This window comes from Leopardus geoffroyi, chromosome B3 (assembly GCF_018350155.1).
Source record: "Leopardus geoffroyi isolate Oge1 chromosome B3, O.geoffroyi_Oge1_pat1.0, whole genome shotgun sequence".
Lineage (NCBI taxonomy): Eukaryota > Metazoa > Chordata > Mammalia > Carnivora > Felidae > Leopardus > Leopardus geoffroyi.
The window spans coordinates 46,810,501-46,836,629 of NC_059337.1; the positions used below are offsets into that span (position 1 = coordinate 46,810,501).

General features: G+C 41.3%; 1 protein-coding gene across 8 annotated transcripts in view; it reads left to right on the forward strand.

Moving 5' to 3' along the window:
* ALDH1A2 (aldehyde dehydrogenase 1 family member A2) overlaps positions 1–26,129 on the forward strand; it is a 100,304-nt gene that overhangs the window by 65,208 nt on the left and 8,967 nt on the right. For 7 of the 8 annotated variants that reach the window (XR_006704668.1, XM_045449603.1, XM_045449604.1 and 4 more), the window contains 4 exons: positions 21,278–21,380; positions 23,094–23,278; positions 24,635–24,799; positions 25,712–25,869. Coding sequence is in view for 7 of the 8 variants with exons in the window: in XM_045449603.1 (XP_045305559.1) it covers positions 21,278–21,380; positions 23,094–23,278; positions 24,635–24,799; positions 25,712–25,869 (611 nt within the window). In the remaining variant the exon portion in view is untranslated. Of the gene's footprint in view, positions 1–21,277; positions 21,381–23,093; positions 23,279–24,634; positions 24,800–25,711; positions 25,893–26,129 lie in introns of all 8 variants that reach the window. The other variant, XM_045449609.1, reaches the window with a different exon arrangement.

Below are 26,129 nucleotides of genomic sequence, written 5' to 3' on the forward strand. Positions count from 1 at the left end.
AAAGCAGCTTCATTCAAAGGTAACCATAATTGATTGATAATAATTTAAGAAAAAGATAATGCTACATCTTAATTCCAGAGCTGTTAGTATTCACAGCCCAGAGAAATGTAGGTCTGTCTTCCTTTTCTCTTTGAAGAAAATGAAGTGATAGTCATACGGGGACCAACGTACAAGAAGGACTTGGAGGAAAGTAGCCCCAGCTGCGGGGACCCTTGTGAGTAATGTGTTGTTTGCTATTGGCAGATAATCAACAAATACTGGCATCCATTCAATCTTCAGGGTCATTTCCCAAGCCTGATATTAAGGACCAGCACTTTCAAAAAGTTCGCTCCACGTTTTGCTGGCATGGTGTAAAATGGGAGATTATGTTTCACTGTTTCCCTCAAAAGCAAATGTAGTTTTCATTTTTCTGTCATTTCAGACAGCTTGACTTTTAACAGGCATTTAAACTCCAGAGCTGTAGATTTTATACTAATTCAGTGTGTATCCTTAACAGTCTCTTCTGGAAGTGAAAAGCTTTCTAGAGATGGGGGTAAAAAAAACAGTCCTAAGAACCTACATCATGGCAGATGGGACACATTGAGAAGTGGTGTGTGTTTGATTTCCTAGTGCCCCAAACACTTGGTAGAGTGAGCCAACACTGGACACCAGAGGTTCAGTGACTGCTAAACCCATAATCCCAGTGTCCTAGTGGAAGTATTTAATATTTAAAGGACACAAAAGTGTGCAAAAGCTAGGTAAAATATTAGGTTTCCCCCTATACCTTTTTCTCATAAATCATCTTTCTACTGCTTAGATTGTGTTACTCTCCCCTGTATTCAGGCCAGGTTAATTTCCGTCTGCAAAGCTATCCAGTGGCTTATCAAAAGCAAAGTTAATAACTAAGCCAAACAGTTAGTAATCAATCCAATCAGTCTAATGATAACAAAGACCTCCTTCCAGAATCTTACATTAGTTTAGAAACTTTAGTTCAGCTTGAATGTATGTAGTTCAGCTTGAGTTAATTTCTTTCAGTCCTTTATTTAGAACCTCTTAAAGGAAAATAAAGTACTCCTTTTTTGCTAAATGAAAGCTTGAAAGAACACTGCATCATAACACCATACTTGGCCTCTTAAAAATAAAACAGAGGAAATCCCGTTTACAACAAGAAATTCCAAGCACGGTCTTCAAGTCATACTAAAAGTAATCAAGATTAAATAAGATCTGTCAGATCCATATCAGAACACTGGACATAATTTAAACCTCTATAATGGTGGTGTGGATTTGTTCACAGTATGTGTTAGTATTTTATCCTTCCAGCCCTCACATTCCTGTCTGAAGATAAGGGATGATGGTATCTAATTCATGGACCGTGAGGATGGAATAAGCGAGTATATGTAAAGTGTTTAGGACAAGGCGTAGTTCTTAGTAAAGGATCAGTAAATATTAGCTGTCCTTGTTTTCTATTATTTTTAAATGAAATTCATAGAACAGTTTATTCTTGGGAAAGTGGGGTAGAAGAGAAGGGGGCTGGATTCAACCAACCTTGGATCCAATCCCACATCTCCTGCTGTGTGACCTTCAGCAAATTATTTAGTCTTTCTGACCTCTCATTTCTTCATCTCTTAAGAAGGGCTATGAGTAATAACTCCTTACGTATTTATTTGTGGACCAATTGAGATAACGCATTTGAAAGTTCCAGTCCTGTTGCTTGGCACATTGTTAAGAACTCAGTAAATATTAGCTGAATCCGAAACTTCCATTTGCAAAGAATATATCTGTCAAAAACTAATTCCTACTGTCCTCTGGCAGTTTTACTTTCCTTTTGTTTGTTTTATAGCTTTTAGAGTTTATGAATATTTTTGTCTTCTAATAAATGTGAGGTTTTTGTTTGTTTTTGCTGTTCTATTTTACTTTTTGGAAAGATGACTCAAGTGCTTGCTTGGATAAACTGATTTTGAATCCTGTTTTCTTTTTAAGTGGAACAGTGTAGTTGATTTAGAGAGCAGTGCCGGAAAAGGACACTTAGTACCTGTTAAGGAACTCCCGATTCTGCTACTGGTCTAGAGCACGGGCCACTCCCACAGCCTGTGTTGGCCAGAACAAAAATCTGGTGCAGGGAGAATTTCTTCGCAGCGAAGTGTAATGTGGTTACCATTGCTTTCCAGTAGCTCTTCAAGGACTACCTCACCTACAGGGATGCAGAGGGGGCATTGGGGGAGGGCCGAGAGGCTTGTTTAAATGTAGATTCCTGGACGCCACCCAAGAGCTTCTAAGTTAGATTATTTGGAAATGAGGTCTAGGTATTCTTATTTTGATAAGCTTTTCTAGTGGTTCTTATGTTCATTAGCTTTCAGGAATCACTATGATTCATACATAATTTGGGTCATACTCCAAAACATGTTCCTAGATGCATTTAAGAAAACAACTACAGCCCTGAGTTTGTTAACCTGTGCAAGGGAAGACTGTGCGAACTGACAGCCGCCACTCCCAGTGTCTGCTCTGTCTGTAATTTCATTCCAACGATGATAGCTCTTCTAAGCACCGGAAGGGGGAAAACAAATGAATTCAAAATCAGTTTAGCACAGCAAAGACATCCCAAGCATTCCCTTCACCCATGAACTTCTCAAAAGATAAACAACAAAAGTGCCTCTATTTTATTTAGAAGTTTACAAAACTTCCCAAGAGCTTATACTATACCACACAACTATGCAGTATTGGTAATTGGGGAAAACACTCACTGAACGCAGGGGTACTGTTACCATGGGGGCCAGAGTTATGCTTTGATTATATTTCTCAGAAGAATATGTCACTTCTATAGTCCGCCCGTGAAGTGCTGAGACTCTTCCTGTCGCCTTAAGCTATATCTCATGGACAAGAACCATAGAGACTCCTCTGCCACTTCTTTCTTTAAATTTGCATCCAAGTTAGTTAGCATATAGTGCAACAATGATTTCAGGAGTAGGTTTCCTGATGCCCCTTACCCATTTAACCCATCCCTCCTCCCACAACTCCTCCAATAACCCTGTGTTTGTTCTCCATATTTAAGAGTCTCTTCTGTTTTGTCCCGCTCCCTGTTTTTATATTATTTTTGCTTCCCTTCCCTTATTTTCATCTGTTTTGTCTCTTAAAGTCCTCATATGAATGAAGTTATATGATATTTGTCTTTCTCTGACTAATTTCGCTTAGCATAATACCTGCGAGTTCCATCCACGTACTTGCAAATGGCAAGATTTCATTCTTTTTGATTGCCAAGTAATACTCCATTGTATATATATATACCACATTTTCCTTATCCATTCATCCATCGATGGATATTTGGGCTCTTTCCATACTTTGGCTATTGTTGATAGTGCTGCTATAAACATTGGGGTGCATGTGCCCCTTCAAAACAGCACACTTGCATCCCTTGGATAAATACTTACTAGTGCAATTGCTGGGTCATAGGGTAGCTCTATTTTTAATCTTTTGAGGAACCTTCATACTGTTTTCCAGAGTGGCTGCACCAGTTTGCATTCCCACCAAGAGTGCAAAAGAGATCCTCTTCCTTCGCATCTTTGCCAACATTTGTTGTTGCCTGAGTTGTTAATGTTAGCCATTCTGACAGGTATGAGGTGGTATCTCTTGTGGTACTTCCCTGATGATGAGTGATGTGGAGCCTTTTTTCATGTGTCGGTTGGCCATCTGGATGTCTTCTTTGGAGAAGTGTCTGTTCATGTCTTTTGCCCATTTCTTCACTGGATTATTTGTTTTTTGAGTGTTGAGTTTGATAAGTTCTTTATAGATATTGGATACTAGCCCTTTATCTGATATGTCATTTGCAAATATCTTCTCCCATTCTGTCGGTTGCCTTTTAGTTTTGCTGAGTGTTTCCTTCGCTGTGCAGAAGCTTTTTATTTTGATGAGGTCCCAGTAGTTCACTTTTGCTTTTGTTTCCCTTGCCTCCGTAGACGTTTGAGTAAGAAGTTGCTGTGGCCAAGGTCAAAGATATTTTTGCCTGCTTTCTCCTCGAGGAGTTTGATGGCTTCCCGTCTTACATTGAGGTCTTTCATGCATTTTGAGTTTATTTTTGTGTATGGTGTAAGAAAGTGATCCAGGTTCATTCTTCTACATGTCACTGTCCAGTTTTCTAGCACCACTTGCTGAAGAGACTGTCTTTATTCCATTGTATATTCTTTCCTGCTTTGTCAAAGATTAGGTGGCCATACGTTTATGGGTCCATTTCTGTGTTCTCTATTCTGTTCCACTGATCTGAATGTCTGTTCTTGTGCCAGTACCTTACTGTCTTGATGATTACACTTTGTGGTATAGCTTGAAGGCTGGGATTGTGATGCCTCCTGCTTTGGTTTTCTTTTTCAAGATTATTTGGCTATTCAGGGTCTTTTCTGGTTCCATTCAAAGTTTAGAATTGTTTGTTCTAGCTCTATGAAGAATGCTTGTTTTACTTTGATAGGGATTGCATTGAATATGTAGATTACTTTGGGTAGTTTTGACATTTTAACAGTTTTTGTTCTTCCTATCCAGGAGCATGGAATCTTTTTCCATTTTTTTGTGTCTTCTTCAATTTCTTTGGTAAGCTTTCTATAGTTTTCTGTCTATAGATTTTTCACCTCTTTGGTTAGGTATTCCTAGGTATTTTATGGTTTTTGGTGCTATTGTAAATGGGATCTATTCTTTGATTTCTTTTTCTGTTGCTTCATTATTTGTGTATAGGAATGCAACCGATTCTGTGCATTGGTTTTATATCCTGCCACTTTGCTGAATTCATGGATCAGTTCTAGCAGTTTTTTTGGTGGCATCTTTTGGGTTTTCCATATAGAGTATCATGTCATCCGCGAAGAGTGAAAGTTTGACCTCCTCCTGGCTGGTTTGGATGCCTTTTATTCCTTTGCGTTGTCTGACTGTTGAGGCTAAGACTTCCAATACTATGTTGAACAACAGTGGCAAGAGTGAACAGCCCTGTCGTGTTCCTGACCTTAGGGGGAAAGCTTTCAGTTTTTCCCCATTGAGGATGATATTAGTGTTGGGTCTTTCATACATGGCTCTTATGATCTTGAGGTAGATGCTTCTATCCTTACTTTCTTGAGGGTTTTTATCAAGAAAGGAGGCTGTATTTTGTCAAATGCTTTCTCTGCATCTGTTTGAGAGGATTGTGTGATTCTTTTTTTTTTTTTTTAATGTTTTTGTTTTTGAAGGAGAAAGAGAGAGACAGAGCATGAGTTGGGGAAGAACAGAGAGAGAGGGAGACACAGAATTTGAAGCAGGCTTCAGGCTTTGAAGCTGTCAGCACAGAGCCTGATGCGGGGCTTGAACTCATGAACTGTGAGATCGTGACCTGAGCTGAAGTCAGACATTTAACCAACTGAGCCACTCCGGGGTCCTGAGGATCGTGTGGTTCTTTTCCTTTCTTTTATTGATGTGATGAATCACACTGATTGTTTTGCAGATATTGAACCAGCCCTGCATCCCAGGTATAAGTCCCACTTGGTCGTGGTGAATAATTTTATTAATGTATTGTTGGATCCGGTTGGCTAATATCTTGTTGAAGATTTTTGCATCCATGTTAATCAGGTAAATTGGTCTATAGTTCTCCTTTTAGTGGGGTCTCTGTCTGGTTTTGGAATCAAGGTAATGCTGGCTTCATAGAAAGAGTTTGGAAGTTTTCCTTACATTTCTACTTTTTGCAACAGCTACAAGAGAATAGGTGTTAACTCTTCCTTAAATGTTTGGTAGAATTCCCCTGGAAAGCCATCTGGCCCTGGGCTCTTGTTTTTTGGCAGATTTTTGATTACTAATTTGATTTCTTTACTGGTTATGGTCTGTTCAAATTTTCTATTTCTTCCTGTTTCAGTTTTGGTAGTGTATATGTTTCTAGGAATTTGTCCATTTCTTGCAGATTGCCCATTTTAGTGGCATATAATTGCTCATAATATTTTCTTACTGTTGTTTTTATTTCTGCTGTGTTGGTTGTGGTATCTCCTCTTTTGTTCTTGATTTTATTTATTTGGGTCCTTTCCTTTTGATTTTATTTATTTGGGTCCTTTCCTTTTTCTTTTTGATCAAACTGGCTAGTGGTTTTATCAGTTTTGTTAATTATTTCAAAGAAGTAGCTTCTGGTTTCAATGATCTGTTCTCCTTTCATTTTGGTTTCTATAGCATTGATATCTGTTCTAATCTTTATTATTTCCTGTCTTTTTCTTTTTTTTTTTTAATTTTTTTTTTCGACATTTATTTATTTTTGGGACAGAGAGAGAAGAGCATGAACGGGGGAGGGGCAGAGAGAGAGGGAGACACAGAATCGGAAACAGGCTCCAGGCTCTGAGCCATCAGCCCAGAGCCCGACGCGGGTCTCGAACTCACGGACCGCGAGATCGTGACCTGGCTGAAGTCAGACGCTTAACCGACTGCGCCACCCAGGCGCCCCTTTCCTGTCTTTTTCTGGTTTTGGGTTTTATTTGCTGTTCTTTTTCCAGCTCTTTAGGTGTAGGGTTAGGTTGTGTATCTGAGACCTTTCTTCCTTCTTTAGGAGGGCCTGGATTGCTATATACTTCCCTCTTATGACAACCTTTGCTGTGTCCCAGAGGTTTTGGGCTGTGGCGTTACCATTTTCATTGGCTTCCATGTACTTTTTTAATTTCCTCTTCAACTTCTTGGTTAGCCCATTCATTCTTTGGTAGGATGTTCTTTAGTCTCCAAGTATTTGTTACCTTTCCAATTTTTTTCTGGTGGTTGCTTTCGAGTTACACAGCATCGTGGTCTGAAAATATGCACGGTATGATCTCAGTCTTTTTGTACTTGTTGAGGGCTGATTTGTGTCCCAGTGTGCGATCTATTCTGAAGAACATTCCACGTGCACTGGAGAAGAATATGTATTCTGCTGCTTTAGGATGAAATGTTCTGAATATACCTGTTAAGTCTATCCGGTCCAGTGTGTCATCCAAAGCCATTGTTTCCTTGTTGATATTCTGATTAGATGATCTGTCCATTGTTGTAAGTGGGGTGTTGAAGTCCCCTACTATTATGGTAAAATTATCAATGAGTTTGTGTTTGTGATCAATTGATTTATATATTTGGTTGCTTCATATTGGGGACATAAATGTTTATAATTGTTAGATCTTCTTGGTGGGTAGGCCCATTAATTATGATACAATGCCCTTCTTCATCTCTTTACCGTCTTTATTTTAAAGTCTAGATTGTATGACATAAGTATGGCCACTCTGGCTTTCTTTTGGCAACCATTAGCATGACCGATGGTTCTCCATCCCCTTACTTTCAATCTGACAGAGTCTTTAGGTCTAAAGTGATCTCTTGTAAACAGCATATAGATGAATCTTGTTTTCTTATGTTACCCTATGCCTTTTGATTGAATCATTTAGTCCATTGACATTTAGAGTGAGTACTGAAAGATAGGAATTTATTGCCTTGTGTTGCCTGTAGAGTTGGAGTTTCTGGTGATGTTCTCTGGTCCTTTGTAGTCTTTGTTGCTTTTGATGTTGTTTTTTATTTGATGTTTTGTGTTGTTTTTAATTTTTTAATTTTAATTTTTTATTTTATTAGTTCTTTTAATCCTCCAAAATGACAACATGAAGGAATTCACCCCAAAAGAAAGAGCAGGAAGAAATGAAAGCCAGGGGGGTGCCTGAGTGGCTCAGTCAGTTAAGTGTCTGACTTCAGCTCAGGTCATGATCTTGCAGTTCACAAGTTCTAGCCTCGCATTGGGCTCTATGCTGACAGCTCACAACCAGGAGCCTGCTTCAGATTCTGTGTGTCCCTCTGTCTCTGTCCCTCCCCAGCTCATACTCTGTCTCTCTTACTCTTAGATGTTTAAAAACATTTAAAAAAAATAAAATAATTAGAGAACTCAGTGACTCATTAAAAAGGAAAAGCATCTGAATCATAAGAATCACAGAAGGTGAAGAGAGAGAAAAAAGGGGTAGAAGGCTAGTGTGAGCAAATCATACTGGAGAACCATCTGTCATGCTAATGGTCGCCAAAAGGAAGCCAGAGTGGCCATACTTATGTCATACAATCTAGACTTTAAAGACGGTAATAAGAGATGAAGAAGGGGCATTATATCATAATTAATGGGCCTACCCACCAAGAAGATCTAACAATTATAAACATTTATGTCCCCAATATGAAGCAACCAAATATATAAATCAATTGATCACAAACACAAACTCATTGATAATTTTACCATAATAGTAGGGGACTTCAACACCCCACTTACAACAATGGACAGATCATCTAATCAGAATATCAACAAGGAAACAATGGCTTTGGATGACACACTGGACCGGATGGACTTAACAGGTATATTCAGAACATTTCATCCTAAAGCAGCAGAATACATATTCTTCTCCAGTGCACGTGGAATGTTCTTCAGAATAGATCACATATTGGGACACAAATCAGCCCTCAACAAGTACAAAAAGACTGAGATCATACCGTGCATATTTTCAGACCACGATGCTGTGTAACTCGAAAGCAACCACCAGAAAAAAATTGGAAAGGTAACAAATACTTGGAGACTAAAGAACATCCTACCAAAGAATGAATGGGCTAACCAGGAAGTTGAAGAGGAAATTAAAAAAGTACATGGAAGCCAATGAAAATGATAACACCACAGCCCAAAACCTCTGGTACACAGCAAAGGTGGTCATAAGAGGAAAGTATGTAGAAATCCAGGCCCTCCTCTGCCACTTCTCAATCTGTGTGTGGCAACATTTCTCTCTTTCTTGCTCCCCATGTGCTGGAGCAGCCCTGGAGCCCAGAAGGGTGCAAATGGGCTTGCCAGCTGCCAGAAAGAGAGGACTTTGATAATCTTAGAACTCCAAGTCCTCTTACATAGGTAAGTATTTTGATCCTCTACTGTGTTCCTTGCAGGAGTAAAGATGCCCTTAAGTCACTCCTTATTTTACAAATGACCTTGGAGTTTCCCTGGGACACAGGGCATAGAACTGACAATCGACAAGATTGCTTACTCCTCCCTCTTTTTGCTAGTTCTTCTATGCTCCAGGCTTGTTCCCCAGAGGGTTTTCTAGTTTCAGCCCAGCTCCAAGGCCATGGCATCATCATGTGCCCCTTGCAGTGGCTGTTCAAGAGAACCCAGAGAATCAGCTGATGAATTCATAGAAAATTTGACACTGCAGGCTTAGCTGGTCACATTTTCTTCTTATATGCAATTTTTGTTGACTTAGCTTTTACTGCATAAAAGCACTACTCCTGGTGCACCTGGGTGGCTCAGTCGGTTGAGCATTCAACTTCGACTTCGGCTCAGGTCATGATTTTGCAGTTCGTGAGTTCTAGCCTCACGCCAGGCTCACTGCTGTCAGCATGGAGCCCTCTTTGGATCCTCTGTCCCCTTCTCTCTGCCTCTCCCCCACTTCTGCACACACTCTCTCTTTCTTTCTCTCTCTCAAAAAATAAACATTAAAAGAAAAGCACTATTCCTAAGAGAAGGAGCAAGTTTCATTTCAGTCATAAATGTTGGTTTCTGAACTTGGAATTTAACCACCATTTCCCACTCTAATTCTTCCTTCCCCATAAGACCATCAGTACAAAAGGTTTTTCATTTGTACTAACTTTAATTGGTCCATTTAATTTTTTATTTGTCAATATGAAATAATCCTGTGAGTGAACACAGTATGTCAGAATATGTCCTTGAAATAGCTCACTGTAATTATTAAGTGCTTTTTTGAGCTTGAGACTTCTGTTTCTATCTGTAGAGTAGACATCTCTACCTGGGTATCCAAAATTCTTTCAGTTAACAGACAAGTTGGTTCATGACCTGGCCCCACAACTTCCCCTTTCTCTAGCCTTCCCAGACTGCTTGCAGACACCTAGATGGGCCGTGCCTTTCAGTTCTGTGACTGAGTATGTGCTGTTTCTGCTGCCTGAGTGCCCACCCCTCCCCAATCTGGCCAGTGAGTCCTTAGCATCATGATTGTTTCCTGCCTTCTGTGCAGATAAATGAGAACTGGTCAACCTCTGTAGTGAGTATGGTGGCTTCATTCTTATTGAGACTTATTATTTCAAGTGTTGCCTCTTTTTCTTTTCTTTTTTTTTAAGTTTTATTTTTGAGAGGGAGGGAGAGAGTGGGTGCATAGGGGGTAGGGACAGAGAAAGAGAGAGGGACAGAAGATCTAAAGCAGAGAGCCTGATACAGGGCTTGAACTCACGAACTGTGAGATCATGAACTGAGCCAAAGTTGGATGCTTAACTGACTGAGCCACCCAAGTGCCCCGCCTCTTTTTAGTTCTAATTGTAATCTCTTCTTTTGTCCTCTGATCTGTTCTTTATTTTCACCACCTTTTGCTTTCCTTTAAGTTTCTTTTTTTCTCTTCACTTCTCTTTCCCTGTCAAGCTCCAATTATTTTAAAATGTAATTAATTTATTCCTAAGGCATTTGACTTTAATTAAAACCATTAAATCATATTTTAAATAGTCAGGTAGATTCAATATAATTTTCCCCCCAACAGTTCCCAAACGACAACAAATAGATGTATGACATAATCGCTCTAATAAAATAACACTTTCATTGTTTAATGTATATTTATTGACAGCTTTATTGGGGTATAATTGATACATAATAAATTGCACATAATGTACAACTTGATACGTTTTGACATATGTATCTACCTGTGTGACCACCACCACAGTTCAGATAGCAAATACGTCCATCTCCCTCAGAAGTTTCCTGCTGGCCCTTTGTGATCTCCTCTTTTTGCCCTCCACCCCCTGCCCATTCTCAGGCATGGATCTGCTTTTTGCCATGGTAGATTGTTTGCACTTTTTGCAATTTCATATGAATAGTAACACACTGTATATACTCTTCTATCTGGCTGTTCTTATTCACACAGTAATTTTGAAATCCACCCATTTTGTTGTGTATCTCAGTAATTCATCCCTTCTTGTTCCTGAGTCATATTCCATTTTGTGGATATACCAGAATTTGTTCGTCATTCACCTGTTGGTGGACATTTAGGTTATTTCTGGTTTGGGACTGCTACAAATAAGAGTTCCTGTGAACATTTCATGTACAACTCTTTGTGCATCTGTATGTGTGTGTGTATTTCCTTAACTCTTGGATAAATACCTAGGAATGGAATAGCTGGATTGTATGGTAGGTTAAGAAATTGTTAACTATTTTCCAAAGTGGTGGTACCACCTTACATTCCTCCCAGCAATGTCTAAGATTTCCAGCTCCCCTACCTCTTCTCCAGCATTTGGTACGGTCAGTATTTTTATTTTTAGCCATCCTAATAAATGTAATAGTGTTATCTCAACATAGTGGTTTTTTTTAAATATACGTATATCTTGGGAACTTTTGACTACGCACCACATTTATTTAAAGGTTTTTAAAATTATAGAAGCCCATTTGAAAATTTTGCTAAAAATTTATTTCACAGATATGTAATTAATGCCAGTTCCACCTGATTATTCATTAGCTTTCTGAGTCTGTTTTCTAGAAAAAGGGGGGAGTGACACCTACTTTGCCAAGCAGTTATGAGCATTAAACTAGATAATATCTGTGTAAGATCCTGTTACACAGTTACCCTGTTGCTGGCTAATAAATGATTCTTCTGGGCTGGGGATGAAATCAGACATTGTATATATTAATTATCCTTAACAGTATTTGAAATTAGGTAATTATCAGCCCATACCTTATCATGAGGTAGATCGACATAACATACCATGTGGCACAATTGAAATTGAATTCACTCAGATTTTATAGGTGATCTTGGTGCATCTGTTGGGGAGCTTTTCTCATTCTCAGGATCACATCACTTGTGCATATGTGTGCTTGTATATAGAGTTAGTTGGTTTTATGTGGTGTTTCCATTGCACATTTAAAATTTTTGGATTCTGGCCCTCCTCACTGTAATGTTAGTTTCTAAAGCACAGTAGCTAAAACACTGAGTGCATACATATTGACAGTTATGGTCCTGGAAGAGTACACACACACACACACACACACACACACACACACACACATATACATACATATAAATCTATAATATGTTTATTTTAGATTGCATATATAAGAGAGTTCCTACAGTATTTGTCTTTCTCTGTCTGATTTATCTCACTTAACAATGTCATTGAGGTTCATCCATGTTGTCACAGATGGCAAGATTTTAGTCCTTTTTATGGCTGAATATATATTCCAGTGTTAATATATACCAGTTTCTTTAATCATCCATTGGTGGACTCAGGTTGTTTCCATATCTTGGCTATTGTAAATGATGTTGCAGTGAACATGGAGGTGCAGATCCCTTTTCTAGTTTGTGTTTTTGTTTTCTTCAGAAGGATACCCAGAAGTGGGATTGTTGTTGGATCATATGGTAGTTCCATCTTTAAGTTTTTCAGGAACCTCCGTACTATTTTTCATAATGGTTGCAGCGATTTATATTCCCACCAGTACTGCCGAAGGGTTCTCTTTTTCTCCACATCCTTGCCATCACTTGTTATTTCCAGTATTTTTTATAGTAGCCATCCTAATAGAGGTGAGGTAATATCTCGTTGTGGTTTTGATTTGCATTTCCTTGGTGATGAGTGATGGTGAGCATCTCTTTGATGTGTGTGTTGGTCATCTGTGTGTCTTCTTTGTTGAAGTGTGTTTTAATCTTCGCCCACTTTTTTTTTTTTTACTGTTTTGTTGTTTGTTTCATTGTTGAATTTTAAAAATTCTTTGTGTATTCTGGATGCAAGTCCATTGTGCTCTGCAAATATTTTCTCCTAGTCTGTGGTTTATCCTTTCATTCTCTCAGCAGTGCCTTTTGCAGAGCAGAAGTTCTTAATTTTAATGGCATCCAGTTTATTGATTCATTATTTTTTTATTTTCTGGATCAGGCTTTTGGTGTCATGCCTAGGCAACTTTTGCCTAACTTAACATGACAGAGATTTTCTTTTATGTTTCCTTCTAGAAATTTTATAGTTTTGTGTTTAACACTTAGGTTTATGATGTATTTCTATTTAATTTTTGTGCATGTTGTAAAGTGAGGAACTAACTTCTTTGTAGATAATACTAGTTCCAGTACTGTTTCTTGAAAAGATGGTCTTTGTTTCTACTAAAATGACTTTGTGCCTTTCTCAGGCTGCAGTTGTGCATATTTGTATGGGGCTCTTTCTAGACTCTGTTCTGTTCCACTGATCTGTGTGTCTGTCCCTTCACCAATACCACACTATTTTTGGTCACTGTAGCTTTATATAATATAACATAGGAGATTCTTCATCTTAACAGGAAGAGCATTAAAAACTAAATACGTAATCTTCAAAGATGCCAATATTCAGTGGAGGGACCTGAGAGAGAGAGAGAGAGACAGACAGGCAGAAAAAGAAAAGTTCGGGAAAGAGAATGAGGTGGAAGGTGGCCATGTGAAGTGTTCTGTTCTTAGGAATACTCACAACATGAGGTAGCCTATTGCAGTGTGCATAAAGCACATTTCACTAAGTTTTTCTGACAAAATCTATATTTGATATTTCTCTCTCTAGAAAGGCGTTTGCATTCACTTAGAGGGGAACTACCGCTATGGCCTCTGGAGTATCTCCTAGTTTCTTTTCTGGAGTAGTATCTTTGACAGATAGATAATAGAAGACCTGAGAGAGAAGCATTTGTCTAGAATATGAAAGCCAACTTATAATTCCCCATATTAATGGTGGTGGGTAGAGAATTTTTACAGGCAAATCAAGTGATCACATAATTCCCCAAATCATTTTCAGCTTGCTTTCATCAGTTTTTACTTCTTTATCCATCTATTCTCTTTTAACTTCGTAGGCTCCTTGGGAAATTATATAGATTGTTCCAGAGGGAACATGTCACTTAAATATGAATTTGAACATGGCCCCTGGTATGATTACCCTAGGGAGAAGTGACTTACTGGTACATCACAGAATGTCTGCAACAGTAACAAGAAGCTTATTTGAGGTGGCTGCTTGCCATTTTACTTCAGCAAAAGGCCTTTGAAAAACAAACAGAGTTACTCAGATGGAAGATAGGATTAATTTCTCCTTATGCAGCTAAATACATAAGCAATGCATGTAAATATTTAATAAGTGAATATAAAAGGGCTCTTATAAACACAGAGTCAATAAACAACCTCAATAAAGTACAGGAAAGCAGTTTGCACTTTGCTTGGTGTGGTGTTTTCTTTGTTCAGTTAGATTAACAAACCATGATTTCATCATTAGTCAACAAGATAGTAGAGAGACCATCAAAGCAAACTACAGGAGAGTCCAGATTGATTCGTGCCAAACAAATGTTTGTGGCTAACAGCTGTATTATCACTGATTCTAATTTACGCAGCCGGGGTTCTCCTTCACTTCCTAAGTGAGATGAATGTCATAATGCATGGTGTAGACACCCTCGCTGCGGCTTGAGTAATGAATTGGGTCAGCTCTTTCCACTTGTAGCCTCGCCCCTCTTTGTAGGTGGGGGAGTTGCCCTGCTATCGTTTTGTCTATTTTTTTAAAAAAAAGCTCATTAGCCTCTTTCTAAGATTGTAGGGGTCCACTAGTAAACCGTCCAGCATTTGAATCAAAAATACCAGTTGAATGTGTCAAAAAGCACCTGGATGTACAGGCTTTAAAGTATCTTCTTTTCCTTTCCTTAATTCTTAAATCAAAACTTGAGTACTGAAGAATAAGAAAAAGTATGCTGTGGCCTCTGCCTGCTCACCGAGATTATTTATTCTGCAAGGGGTTTCTCTCCTTGGAGCTCTGGGTGATAATGAGCAGGTCCTATGATGCCCATCCCTTCATTCAGTTCACCTAGTTAGTGGGAAATGTAGTACCATTGACTTGAGTACTCCACGATTCTTCCTATCAAAGCAAACCAAAACAACCGGAATCTTGACTTTTTTTAGTTATCTGAAATACAAAGGGAGAGTCCTATGTAGTTAACAGAAGGATGGCTAAGTATCCCAGACAGTTGATCTGGAATATCTGTTAGCTGTGGATAGAGTGTTTAGCTGTCAGAATTCTACTCTGAGCAAAGGGGACCTAATCCCCAGGAGAGCATTGGAGAAGAGAAGTAAGAACCACAGAGAGAAGCCATAGTGGAGCAGAAAGAACCCTAGGCTTGGTACAGGCACTCTGAGTCCAGTCCTGGCTCCGCCTCTCAGTGGATGCCTGTCAGCAAGTCGTTTCTTGACCTCTCTGAGTCACATATTTTTTTTCCCGGCTATAAAATGGGGGGGGGGGGTAATTTTGCCTCACAGAAATGGATGAAGATTAAGTAAAGTAATGTTTGTGAGAACAAGCAGTACAGAGTATGTGTTCAATAAACAGTAATGTTGAACAATTGCAAAATAGAACCAATGATGCAAGGTTAGAGACAAGTATGGGAGCAGTGCCCTTAAAGGTTCTTTCATCTCATAGTTCTTAACCCTAGCAGCAAATTAGAACATTCTTGGGAACTTTTACAAATACTCCAGAGTAAAATAATCAGAATCTCTTGAGGTAGAGCCCAGACATAGAAAAAGTGTTTAAGTGCTCCAGGAGCGGTACAGCCAATGTTAGATGAAGTCATTCCCTTCATTAAAAATGAGGAAATTTAAGCCAAAGATAAGTGAAAGGGAAGCCCAAGATTATTCTGCTGGTTATGGCAAAGTACGACTACCTTGGACACAAGCATCCTGTATTCTCTCACTTGTTTCTCTAACATGGTCTCTGATTCCAAGAGACCTCCTAGAACAGGTGTCATATTCTGGTACAGTGACCCAACAAATGAGGAAAATCTTCCATACGTATGTCCGGTAGGGAGGTAGGAAGGTAGAGTCTCTCTGTTCACGAATTCAGGCTAGAAGACAACTATTAAGAACAGTGTGAGAGTTTTGTTGGATCAGAGACCAGACCTGTGGGGAGGATGGGTCTGGAAAGCTAGCTTCACAGAGGAAGTGGCAGAAATAGGTCAGGAAAAATTATTTTATCAGGTAAGCAAGGGGAGGAAAGGCATTTTAAGCAGATGAAACTGCCTGGACAAACACATAGAGGCATGTTCCAGGAAGGGCATATGGTTTCATGTGACTGGAGGGACAGGTGCGATGGGACTGGTTGTTAGCGGCCATGTTGGTTTTCATAATTGGAATTTGACAGTTTTGAAATTGCTGTTATCACTGAAATTAAAGGAACTGCTTAACTGTTTTGGTCTTTTTACTTTCAGGTAGAAATCTGAACAGACTGATTTGGCCTATTCTTTCTAGGTATTTCAGACAGGCAAGAAATATCCAATGACATATATTTTTGTCATTCCTGTCTCCATCATAGTTAGCCAGTAAACACAACAGTGAAAAATAAGGGGAGGAGGGAAAAAGCCATAGAGTCAATCTGTTAGAAGTTTAAGAAATGAAGATATATTCCAAAAAGCAGGCATCTTCAACCAGCTTACTGAACTCTGTACTAGAGATTTTTGTTTTGTTTTGTTTTTTAAGGAGGCATGTCTCTGAGAAAGAATCCACCCTTATTAATAGATGTAATTCACTAATTAATAAAAAGTTTACTCAGCTTCAGGAACACTGTTCAGGGAGCAGAAGCATTAAATAAAGAGGGCATGGAAAGGCCTTTTGTGTTCTTTTTTGTCCTGTATGAGGAATCCTTTCCCTTGCAAAGCACCACATTGCATTTCCCTACCCTGCCACATTGCCGTGAACGTGTTCTGGTACATTGTGGCTCTTCCAGGGATACTCCTCATATCAATCCTGAAGCCTTTCAAAACATGGATGGGAGTCAGAGTCGATCTGTGCCAACATTCCTGCTGAGAATGAGCCCAGTTCCAATATGTGTGGGGGAGCCCCCACTTCCCGCTCTTGCCTGTTTGGGGTACACAGATACAGCTGACTACAGGGAATGGAAAGTTAAGAAACCACGTGGCTGGAACACTATCACTTACTCTTTCATAATGACCTCTGTCCAGGAAACTTAAAAAAAAGAAATCAGGTTTTTCTATCATTCTGTGCAGCTGCATGCTTTGATGAAAAGCTACTTCTGCTCCATGAGCAAGAAAAATGCAGAAGAACGGTGGACAGATTCTAAATACAGACAGGGGCTCCGGGAGCCCTATGTGTCTTTTAAAACCCTTCCAGCCAACTCGAGTACTAAGAATAGAGTAACTACTTGGCTTGTGCCTTCATTCTGCACATGAAGAAACTGAGGTTTCAGGAGCCAAAGTGTCACTCCCAAATTGAAGGAGGAGTTGGGCACCACGCCAGTGTGTAGTACCTGGGTCTCTTGACACCTGTGGGTAATCCATAAACCTGAATATGGTTGCAGTTAGCCAGCTTGTCAGTGATGGGGCGGGAGATGTTGCCTATTTGATCAGAATAGGACTTGGTTTTATAAATCTATCCCTACTGACTTGACTTTTAACCACTCACAAGACCTGTGTGTCTTGCGGCCCCATTTACCTCTCCGTGCACTTCTGCCTTCTGATCTGCGTACAGGGGTTCACCGTGACCGGGGTCACACATACTCCCAAGGAGTACCACTCACTGCCTCTCCCAGGCCCTTGTGTGGTGTCTGTATTTTGTTCTTTCTGACATTGTCTAACTCCATACATTTTGGGAACCCTTGTATGGGCTTTGTACAGGTAGTATTTTTGGTCGGTTTGCACGGGACCTGTCAAATTTTATAAGCAGACATGGAGTCAATTCTCACTTGAACACTTGAGTTTTAAATATTACTTTTCCCTATTAAGAAAATCTTGCTAAAAAAAAAAAATCTCTTGCTTTGGACTTGCATCTGTTTTCCTTTCCATCACTTCTTTCCCCTTCTTGGTAATGATAATGAGGAGTGCCTCCCATTTGCGGTCATTTAACCTGTGTCCACTCACGGAGAGAATTCATGAGTAGTAATGTGTTCTCCAAAGCCCTAATCTGTGGATAAAGACCGGAGGGAGAGCTCTGACTCTGGCTTATAACAAAGTACCTCAGAGCCATAATTCTGTCCACTCTTATCTAATATTAAATCTGACCCAGATTTTTGTCCCAGTGGACTGTAAAGCTACACTTAGTGAGCACCTGCTAGGTTTGTGTGGGAGTCCTCTTAGCTGTGAGGTCCTTCCTGGTACAGCATTGCACCCGGCACGAAGTTGGAGAACCAGGAATATGTGTGTCGAATGAAGGGGATCAGTGAAAACTGCATTTCCTCAGTGTCTTGTCCTGAGGCCCCTCCAGATGGGAATGGTTCTCCCGTGGCCTAACACATTCAGTTGTTTCTTGACTCTGAGCTGCAACTTGACCTTCTTCCAAAGATGAAGAGGAAAGGCATTATTCATCTGAGATTTGCCTCACAATGTTTAGCACAAATTTGGTTTCTAAGGAAAGGCTGGCAAAGCACTGACACAGGAAAAATTATTCTTAGGTATTCTCTGATGACCATAGACTGAGCAAGGTTTTTGTATAGTTACCGTAGCCATGAAAATAATCACTGGACAACATTCCTAGTGGCAAAAAATACCAGCCCCTAGAACATTTTGATTAATGTCAGGAGTAGGGCTAACAGAAATGCAATGCCAGCTGGGCCCGCACTCCCTTTACCAACCCCAAACATTTATTCAGCATCTTACTGTGTGTTGAACCCATGATTTCCCCTTGCTTTTGCTTGTTTTTTAATGTCATTCTGAAGGCAAAAATGTAAGTTTTGCAACTGATGGTTTGTGATCATCATTTGTATCTATAAAAGGTGATATTCCTACTCACCTGGATACAATTAGGAGTTCAGGGACAAAGTTTTGGTGGTGAGTGGCACACATTAGGTGCTCAGGAAATACAGAAAGGAAGGCGGAAAGTTGAGAGGGAGGTGCATAGAGGGAGTGATCCGCGCTCGTGCCCTGGCATCAGTCTACCTGGGGTCTGACGGGCTCTGCCAGCCCACCTGCTGGGTAACATGGTACCATCCATTGACTTCCAGCTCGTAAGTTTGGTCATCTTTAAAATGAGATAGTATCTACTATGTAGGGTTTTTGAGCAACTTAAATGAGCTAATTACATGTAAATGTCTGACATAGATCAGCTCAGTAAACGTTCATTTTCTAATATAATTAATAATAAGTTCGGGAATTCCAGTGATTGCCTTCTTTGAGAAAGCACTCGTCTGTTTATCTTCCTGGACTTAAAGATGAGTCATCATCAGTATGGATTCCTCAGGGCAGAGAGAGCCAAGAACCCTAGAATTCCTCAGGAGAATCATCAGTCACAGCGGACAGCCGTCAGGGACTCCCCATGGTGCTCTTGTCCCAGCTGTCCTCCTCTGAAGGCTTCCCCTCTCAAGCTAGGGATCTCAGGCGTCAGTCACAGTTTTTACCTGACCGCTGTCCTCTTGCCAGAACAGAGGGCCAGATTCTCCTTTCCATTGTGTACATACATTTTCTTCCTGAAGAAGAGGAAGCATGTTTTCCTGAGAACAGGGCCTTTATTAGCCTGTCTTCTAGGGAGTTTGCCTTGAGGTAGAAGACAGACAAACTGGCACGGCAGGAGAGGCACCATCTGGCTGGTGGGCTGATGCCTGCCCATTAATCTTAGGGCCGGATGTCAGTATTTCTTAACCTCTTAGAAACTAGCATTGTCCTGTAAACTAAGAAACACCAATTCTAGCTCTTCCAGAGACATCACTATTTTTCCCCCATGGTTAGGTTTCCTCAGAGTGAAAGTACATTTTCTAAATTTTTTGCTGTAAGGTAGAGTAATAATAAAAACATAAAAGCATTTAATCCAGTGAATGAGTAATACTGGCAACTGAAGGAAGTCAGAGAGTTTCCCCAGTATTTTCCTGAAGCAACTGATAAGCGTAAGCATTTTGGGGGAAGTGGGGGCAGGGAGGGGGGAGCCCTGCTTTGGAAAGTCTTAGCAGTAGCTCCTCTTATGATCACCTCCATTGCTCTGCGCTGAACATGGAAAGAGAGTGGCCTGGCTTCTCCCGCCTTCACGTAGCTACCATGAGTGGGCACACTGTGTACGAGGAGGGTTTTAAGGACGAAATATCTTCACTTAATCCTCAGGACAACTGAATTCTGAGGTAGATACTATGTTTAGCCCCAAGTACAGAGGAGGAAACCGAGGCTCCAAGAAGTAAAAATAAATTTTCCAAGGTCAAACAGTTGGTAAGCAATAAAATCAGTAGAAAACTTCCAGGTTCCAGAACATTTTCTCTTAACCATGACTACCCTGCCTGAGGAATTGTTAGTCCTACTTGAAGATCTCAACAAGAGGCTGGAGGGACGCAAATTTAGCATTTCTTTTCTCCAGGCTTTTAAAATATTTTATTTTCAGTGGAAGTCAGTAGCATTTTTGATCCCAACAAGAGCAAACTGCCCATATGGGCAATTTGGGGACTTGGTATTTCCCATATGTGACCTCTACCCTGATAGTAGAGTAGCACCCTGTTATGAGTCAGGTTCTCCGGAAGCAGCTGCTGAGATGGAGTTTGCCAGGCAGGTTATGTATTAGGGATCGCTGCTGAAGGGGAGTGGCCACAGGGGAAGCTGAACTGCAGTGCAGGCCTGACAACGTCCGCCAACCACATGCAGCATGGCGGAGCATCCATGGTCCTGCAGAGCTGTCCTGTGGTGAGCTGAGAGCAAGGGCCTCTACACCCCTGCTGCCATCGGTGGATAGGCCACCCACGGGAGGGTATTCCCTTGGGCAAGGAAACACTGTTCAGCTGAGGCAGACTCTGAAAGAGTGGACAGCATTTCTATCACTGAGGCAGTGTGTTCTTCTGTTTCCATCTTGACACTTTCAATTTCATTGGAAGTGTGAGTTTACACCATGGTAAATGCCATCTCTAACTCCGCCTTTTGTTTGCTTGGCTTCTAGGTAAATAGGCATTGCACAGTATAGACAGTTCTTCAGCCACCGGGAATCCTTCTACTTTAGACCTAGGCAGAGGCAAAGGTGTAACATCTATATTTTCTTTGAGCCCTGTGATTAAAGTCATATGTGGCATTTTTTTTAAATACATGAAGATTTTGTTTTACATTCATCATGTATCATGTCTTTCATGTGAAGCCAGTTGGCTTTTTCGGAGACCAGTGATTAAGATTCCAGATTAAACCCTCTTTCCATGCTCCTTCCATCATGAAACTAAAGCAGTCTTCCAACTCACTTCAGCACAGACATTAAACTGCATCCCAGCTGACTTGTATCTCGTCCGCCCAACCCGACCACAGGAGTTATTCCTGCCTTCTCCACTGGGTTAGTTTGCCTTGCAGGATCAATTACTGTTGCCCAGAATTGGCTGGGCCACTGACTGTCTCAGCTGCAAGGTGTGCAAAACCTTCCTCCATTTCCTTTCCTTTCAGGTTGGAAAGCTTATCCAAGAAGCAGCTGGAAGAAGTAACTTGAAGAGAGTAACTCTGGAACTTGGAGGGAAAAGCCCCAATATTATTTTTGCCGATGCTGATTGTAAGTCACCCACAGATCTCATACATGTGCCAGCACACTGCCTTCCGGTGCCCTCTTTGTATCTCCACTTTGACAGGACACTAAGAAGAAGATCTGGGAGACTAAGGGGCACTTAAGTAGAAGAATGTGGACCTTTCCTTCTAAGGAGCAGATAGACTAATGTTGGGAAAGAACGCTTGTCAGTTGACAGCTGAACAGAGCTTGTTTTCTGGACACTAATGAGCTTCTTTGACTCTGTGATGCTGTAGAGCAGGGTAGAAGAGATGATGGCTTGCTCAGGGCTGTGCAGTGCAAAGGGGAGTGGCCTAAACCTCCGAACGGCTGAAATACCCTCTCTCTGCCGAGATGCAAGAAATCTGAAACTTCTCAACTGTGCCTGGTGGCTCTGTAGATCATTAAAAAAATACTAGTTCACTAGGCCTGCCAACATTTCCCCAAACCCACAACCCCCTTCTCTGTTTAGTGCCCCCATCCTCTGCTGCTTCCATGACTTTCAGCCAGAATGACAACCTACTTTGGTAAGTCCCGTATGAATGGACCTCAATCAGGTGATTACGCCTTGGAGGTAGGACTCTGTGGCAGCATGGAGCAGCAAACCTAGGAAACCCCATGTCTCCAGGCAGGATGCCATGCAGTCCATCCTGCCTAGGTGTGGCCTTTCTGTTTAGAAAAGCTTTCCAGGGAATGCAATTCCAAAGTCTCTTTCATTCTTTCTTTTTCTTCTTCCCATCCTGCCAGGCGCAGCTGCTTTCCCTTTCATCACTGGAGAGATCAGAAAGCAGAAAGCAGTTTGTCTGACTCTCAGCCCCAGCTTGGAGTCCGCAGAGAGTTCAGCATCGGCTTCATGCTGGCTGTCCGAGGGATCAGAACTCTCACACCTAAATTTCTCTTGGGGAGTAGGCCCTCCACTCACACCACTGGTTGACTGATGGGAGTCAGTCATTTAGCAACTAACACACCATACTTACTAGTCCTATCTTGAAGGACACGCTATGACATGAAAAAGTTTTATGCCATTACACCATCCCATGTAAATACAGAGGAAACTTGGTGACTTTCAAGAAGATCAGTTTCTGTTCTAGCTTATTAATTCGACAAAATACAAATTGAGCATACAGCTACAAGGTTCTGTAGGGTAAGGTTGCACGTTGGCAGTCCATAGACAAGATGCAGGCATACATATGTTTACCTGTCTAAATGTCACACAGCACTTGAAAAAAGAAAAACTGCACATTAAAAATACTGACTTCTGTTTTTTCTTAAAATTGACCATCTGGCAGCCAGTGGCTTACATTCACGCAGAGCAACAGCCAAATGTAGTGTCTTTCCTTCTGAGCCTCCATCAGGTTGTTTCAGTAGCTGGCAGATTCCTACCATTACATTCTCTGCCTAGCCCCTTGGCATCCTGGAGTTTGAGACCCCTGTTCTAGATGACGTGGTCCAGTCCTTCTTTTTACAGAAGAAGAAAGAGGCTCAAAGAAGTGAAGTTGTCCACGTTCACATAGCAAGTAACATCAGGGTCTAGTTAGAACTTCCACCTAAGCTGCGTTCTCAATCCAGTGCTCTCCCCGGTGCTGCCTACTCACCATACGCTCTGCGGTGAGCGTGGCATTTATACCTAGGGCTCTGGGGAGAGGGATGGGAGGTGACTCTGTAGACACACCCCTCCGCAGGAGAACTAGTGCTGAGGACGTGGCTGTTTTCCTCTTGCAGTGGACTATGCTGTGGAGCAGGCTCACCAGGGGGTGTTCTTCAACCAAGGCCAGTGCTGCACCGCGGGGTCTCGCATCTTTGTGGAGGAGTCCATCTATGAGGAGTTTGTGAGAAGAAGTGTGGAGCGGGCCAAGAGGCGCATAGTGGGGAGTCCCTTTGATCCCACCACTGAGCAGGGACCCCAGGTAGAGAAATAATAAACATCCGCTTTCTTAATCCTTGGCGAACACTGGACACTCTAGTGGTACCCCAGAAACAACTTCTTTTTTCTGCTTCCTCCTTACTCTTCCACCTTGTCTTCATGGCTAGAAATGTAGCTGGTGAGGCATTCTTATTTCTCATACTTCTCTCTTCCTTTCTAAATTTTATCTCTGAAACACTAAGGGATTAGGGTTGCCTTAAGGATACTTTGAACTTTGGGGGTAAATTGGAGTGTCTCAGCTCTAAAAAAGACCTGTGCATGACAAGATGGATGTTGACCTTGAGAACTGAGACCCAGTGGTAATCACTGGCCTTCAAGACCCCTCTACAAATGCCTTTGTCAGGGAGAGTGGACATCTCTTTTTCCCAGAAGCCACTTATCCTTCTTCAGTGGCTGAGGAATCTCTCCACCAACCTGACCTACTTTGGGGAGGTCCCTTGTGGCTTGTAAATGTGTAGGAAATGAGGGCTATCTCCTTCCCACTCTGCTCTATGTTTCTCTCTTACCCTGAATGCTTCATGTGGTGGGATGGGGTGGGGAGGGCCACAAAAGTCCCTGCAGTCCACACTATTTGGCTCTGCAGGTTCTCCACAATCATGAAGGCATATTTCCAGATAGAATTCTGGTTTTAAACTGTAGATAGAGCCCGAGAATTTGTAAAGGCTATTTGGACCAGATTGCATCTAGATCTCTAGTGTGTGGGTCTTCCCGATAAGCAACAACATCACCTAGCTTGGGGGACCGTTTGAAAGATGACTGATGAGCACTTAAACCCAAGTGAATTCAGGTTTTTAACCATAGTAATTGAGTGATACTTATGACTTTTGGGGGCAAGGTTGACTTTATTTTATGGAATAGAAAGTTCTCATTCTTTGGACTTGATCTTTTCCTCTACAGGTGTAATAGGAGGTCCAATTAAAAATATTTCCCAATAGGATTTGATGTGTGGCGCCATATAGCTCACCTATCGTTTTCATCTTTTTAGTATCAGTACAACTTGCTGAACTGTTCATTTGGATGTAGAGGTCAGTTTTCCCCCATTTGTAAACAATGACTAATCAATTAGCCAAGTTCTCTGTCATCTGAAAACATGGCCTATGTCTGATAGTTCTGATTTGGCGCTCTCACACTGTCATCAGTGCAGTAATTTACTGAAGTTCCCAACATGCTGGGTGGAACCATAAAAAAACCACGTGTTTTGTTGGTGAAGAATGGGTAAGTGACAGCAGTTCCATGTGATATGACTAGATATCATGGAGCTTTGAAACAAAATCGCAGATGAGAGATTCTTGAGAACCCACTCACTTTACACGGAGTCATTAGGAAATTTCTTTTGTAGATTGACAAGAAACAGTACAACAAGATCCTGGAACTCATCCAGAGTGGTGTGGCAGAGGGTGCCAAGCTGGAATGTGGAGGCAAAGGACTGGGCCGAAAGGGATTCTTCATAGAGCCCACGGTGTTTTCCAATGTCACCGATGATATGCGGATTGCCAAAGAGGAGGTATCCAATGTGGGGTTCTAACAAAAGCCACATCTTTCTGGAATGGTTTCCAGAGCACTTCTAGTACATGATGTTCTAGCTTTAGCTCTTTATATTTTATATATATTCTGTAACAGCTATAAACATCACTATGAAAAATCTCACTTTCAAGAAAATGTTAAATCAAAACGCAAGTTGGGGCGCCTGGGTGGCGCAGTCGGTTAAGCGTCCGACTTCAGCCAGGTCACGATCTCGCGGTCCGTGAGTTCGAGCCCCGCGTCGGGCTCTGGGCTGAGGGCTCAGAGCCTGGAGCCTGTTTCCGATTCTGTGTCTCCCTCTCTCTCTGCCCCTCCCCCGTTCATGCTCTGTCTCTCTCTGTCCCAAAAATAAATAAACGTTGAAAAAAAAAAAAAAAAACGCAAGCAAGCTAGATGGAGGCCAGGTGACCTGCTAAATGATTGCAATTATTATTAGCCCAGAGGACAGTCACCATAGCCAATCATTGGCCTTAGTAATACACTTGCAACAGGTCTGTTCCTTCAGATGTAGGTTACTAAGCTGTTCCCCAGGAAGGAGAAGGCATCCAAGCATCCTCACGTTCATGCGAGAGAGGAACCAGGAGCACATCAGCCAACAGTCCAGACCAGCAGTTCTGAGATCTGGAGCAGTGTCTGGAGAATCATGGAGAAGGCAGCTTTAACAGTAGAATCGAGTGATGGCAGGGAGGGTGGAGGAGTCAGGGTCCTGAACAAACTCTAAGGTTAGACACATGTACAGTCCTATTCTGCCAAAGGTTATTTTACAGTTCTGTGCTGCTAAGCAGAAATGAAGTTTAAATAATGAAAGCAGAGCAAACTTGTTTTGCATTGTGGAAAGCAGTTGTAAAGGTGCTGGCAAAGCAGCCCTGTGTTGGGTCAAATGATTTTGTTGCAGATCTTTGGCCCCGTTCAGGAGATTCTGAGGTTTAAGACAATGGATGAAGTGATCGAAAGAGCCAATAACTCAGACTTTGGACTTGTGGCAGCTGTCTTCACTAATGACATCAACAAGGCCCTCACAGTGTCTTCTGCAATGCAGGCGGGGACTGTTTGGTAAGATCAGAGTCAGCGTCATTGTTCTAGCTGTAACGCATGCCAGTGACTGTGTGGGGACCTCATAATCTCTAGAACCTGAGTGAAGTAAGCACATTCTCTGGGGGGATGGGAATACCAAAGGCAAGGAGACTCCCCCCCGAGAATGGATATACACCCATTCCTGGCCAGATCGGGAAATCAAAGCAAATTTTAGATTAAAGATGTTCCGTATGTAAAAAAAAAAAAAAAAAAAAAAAAAAAAGGAATTAAAAAAAACT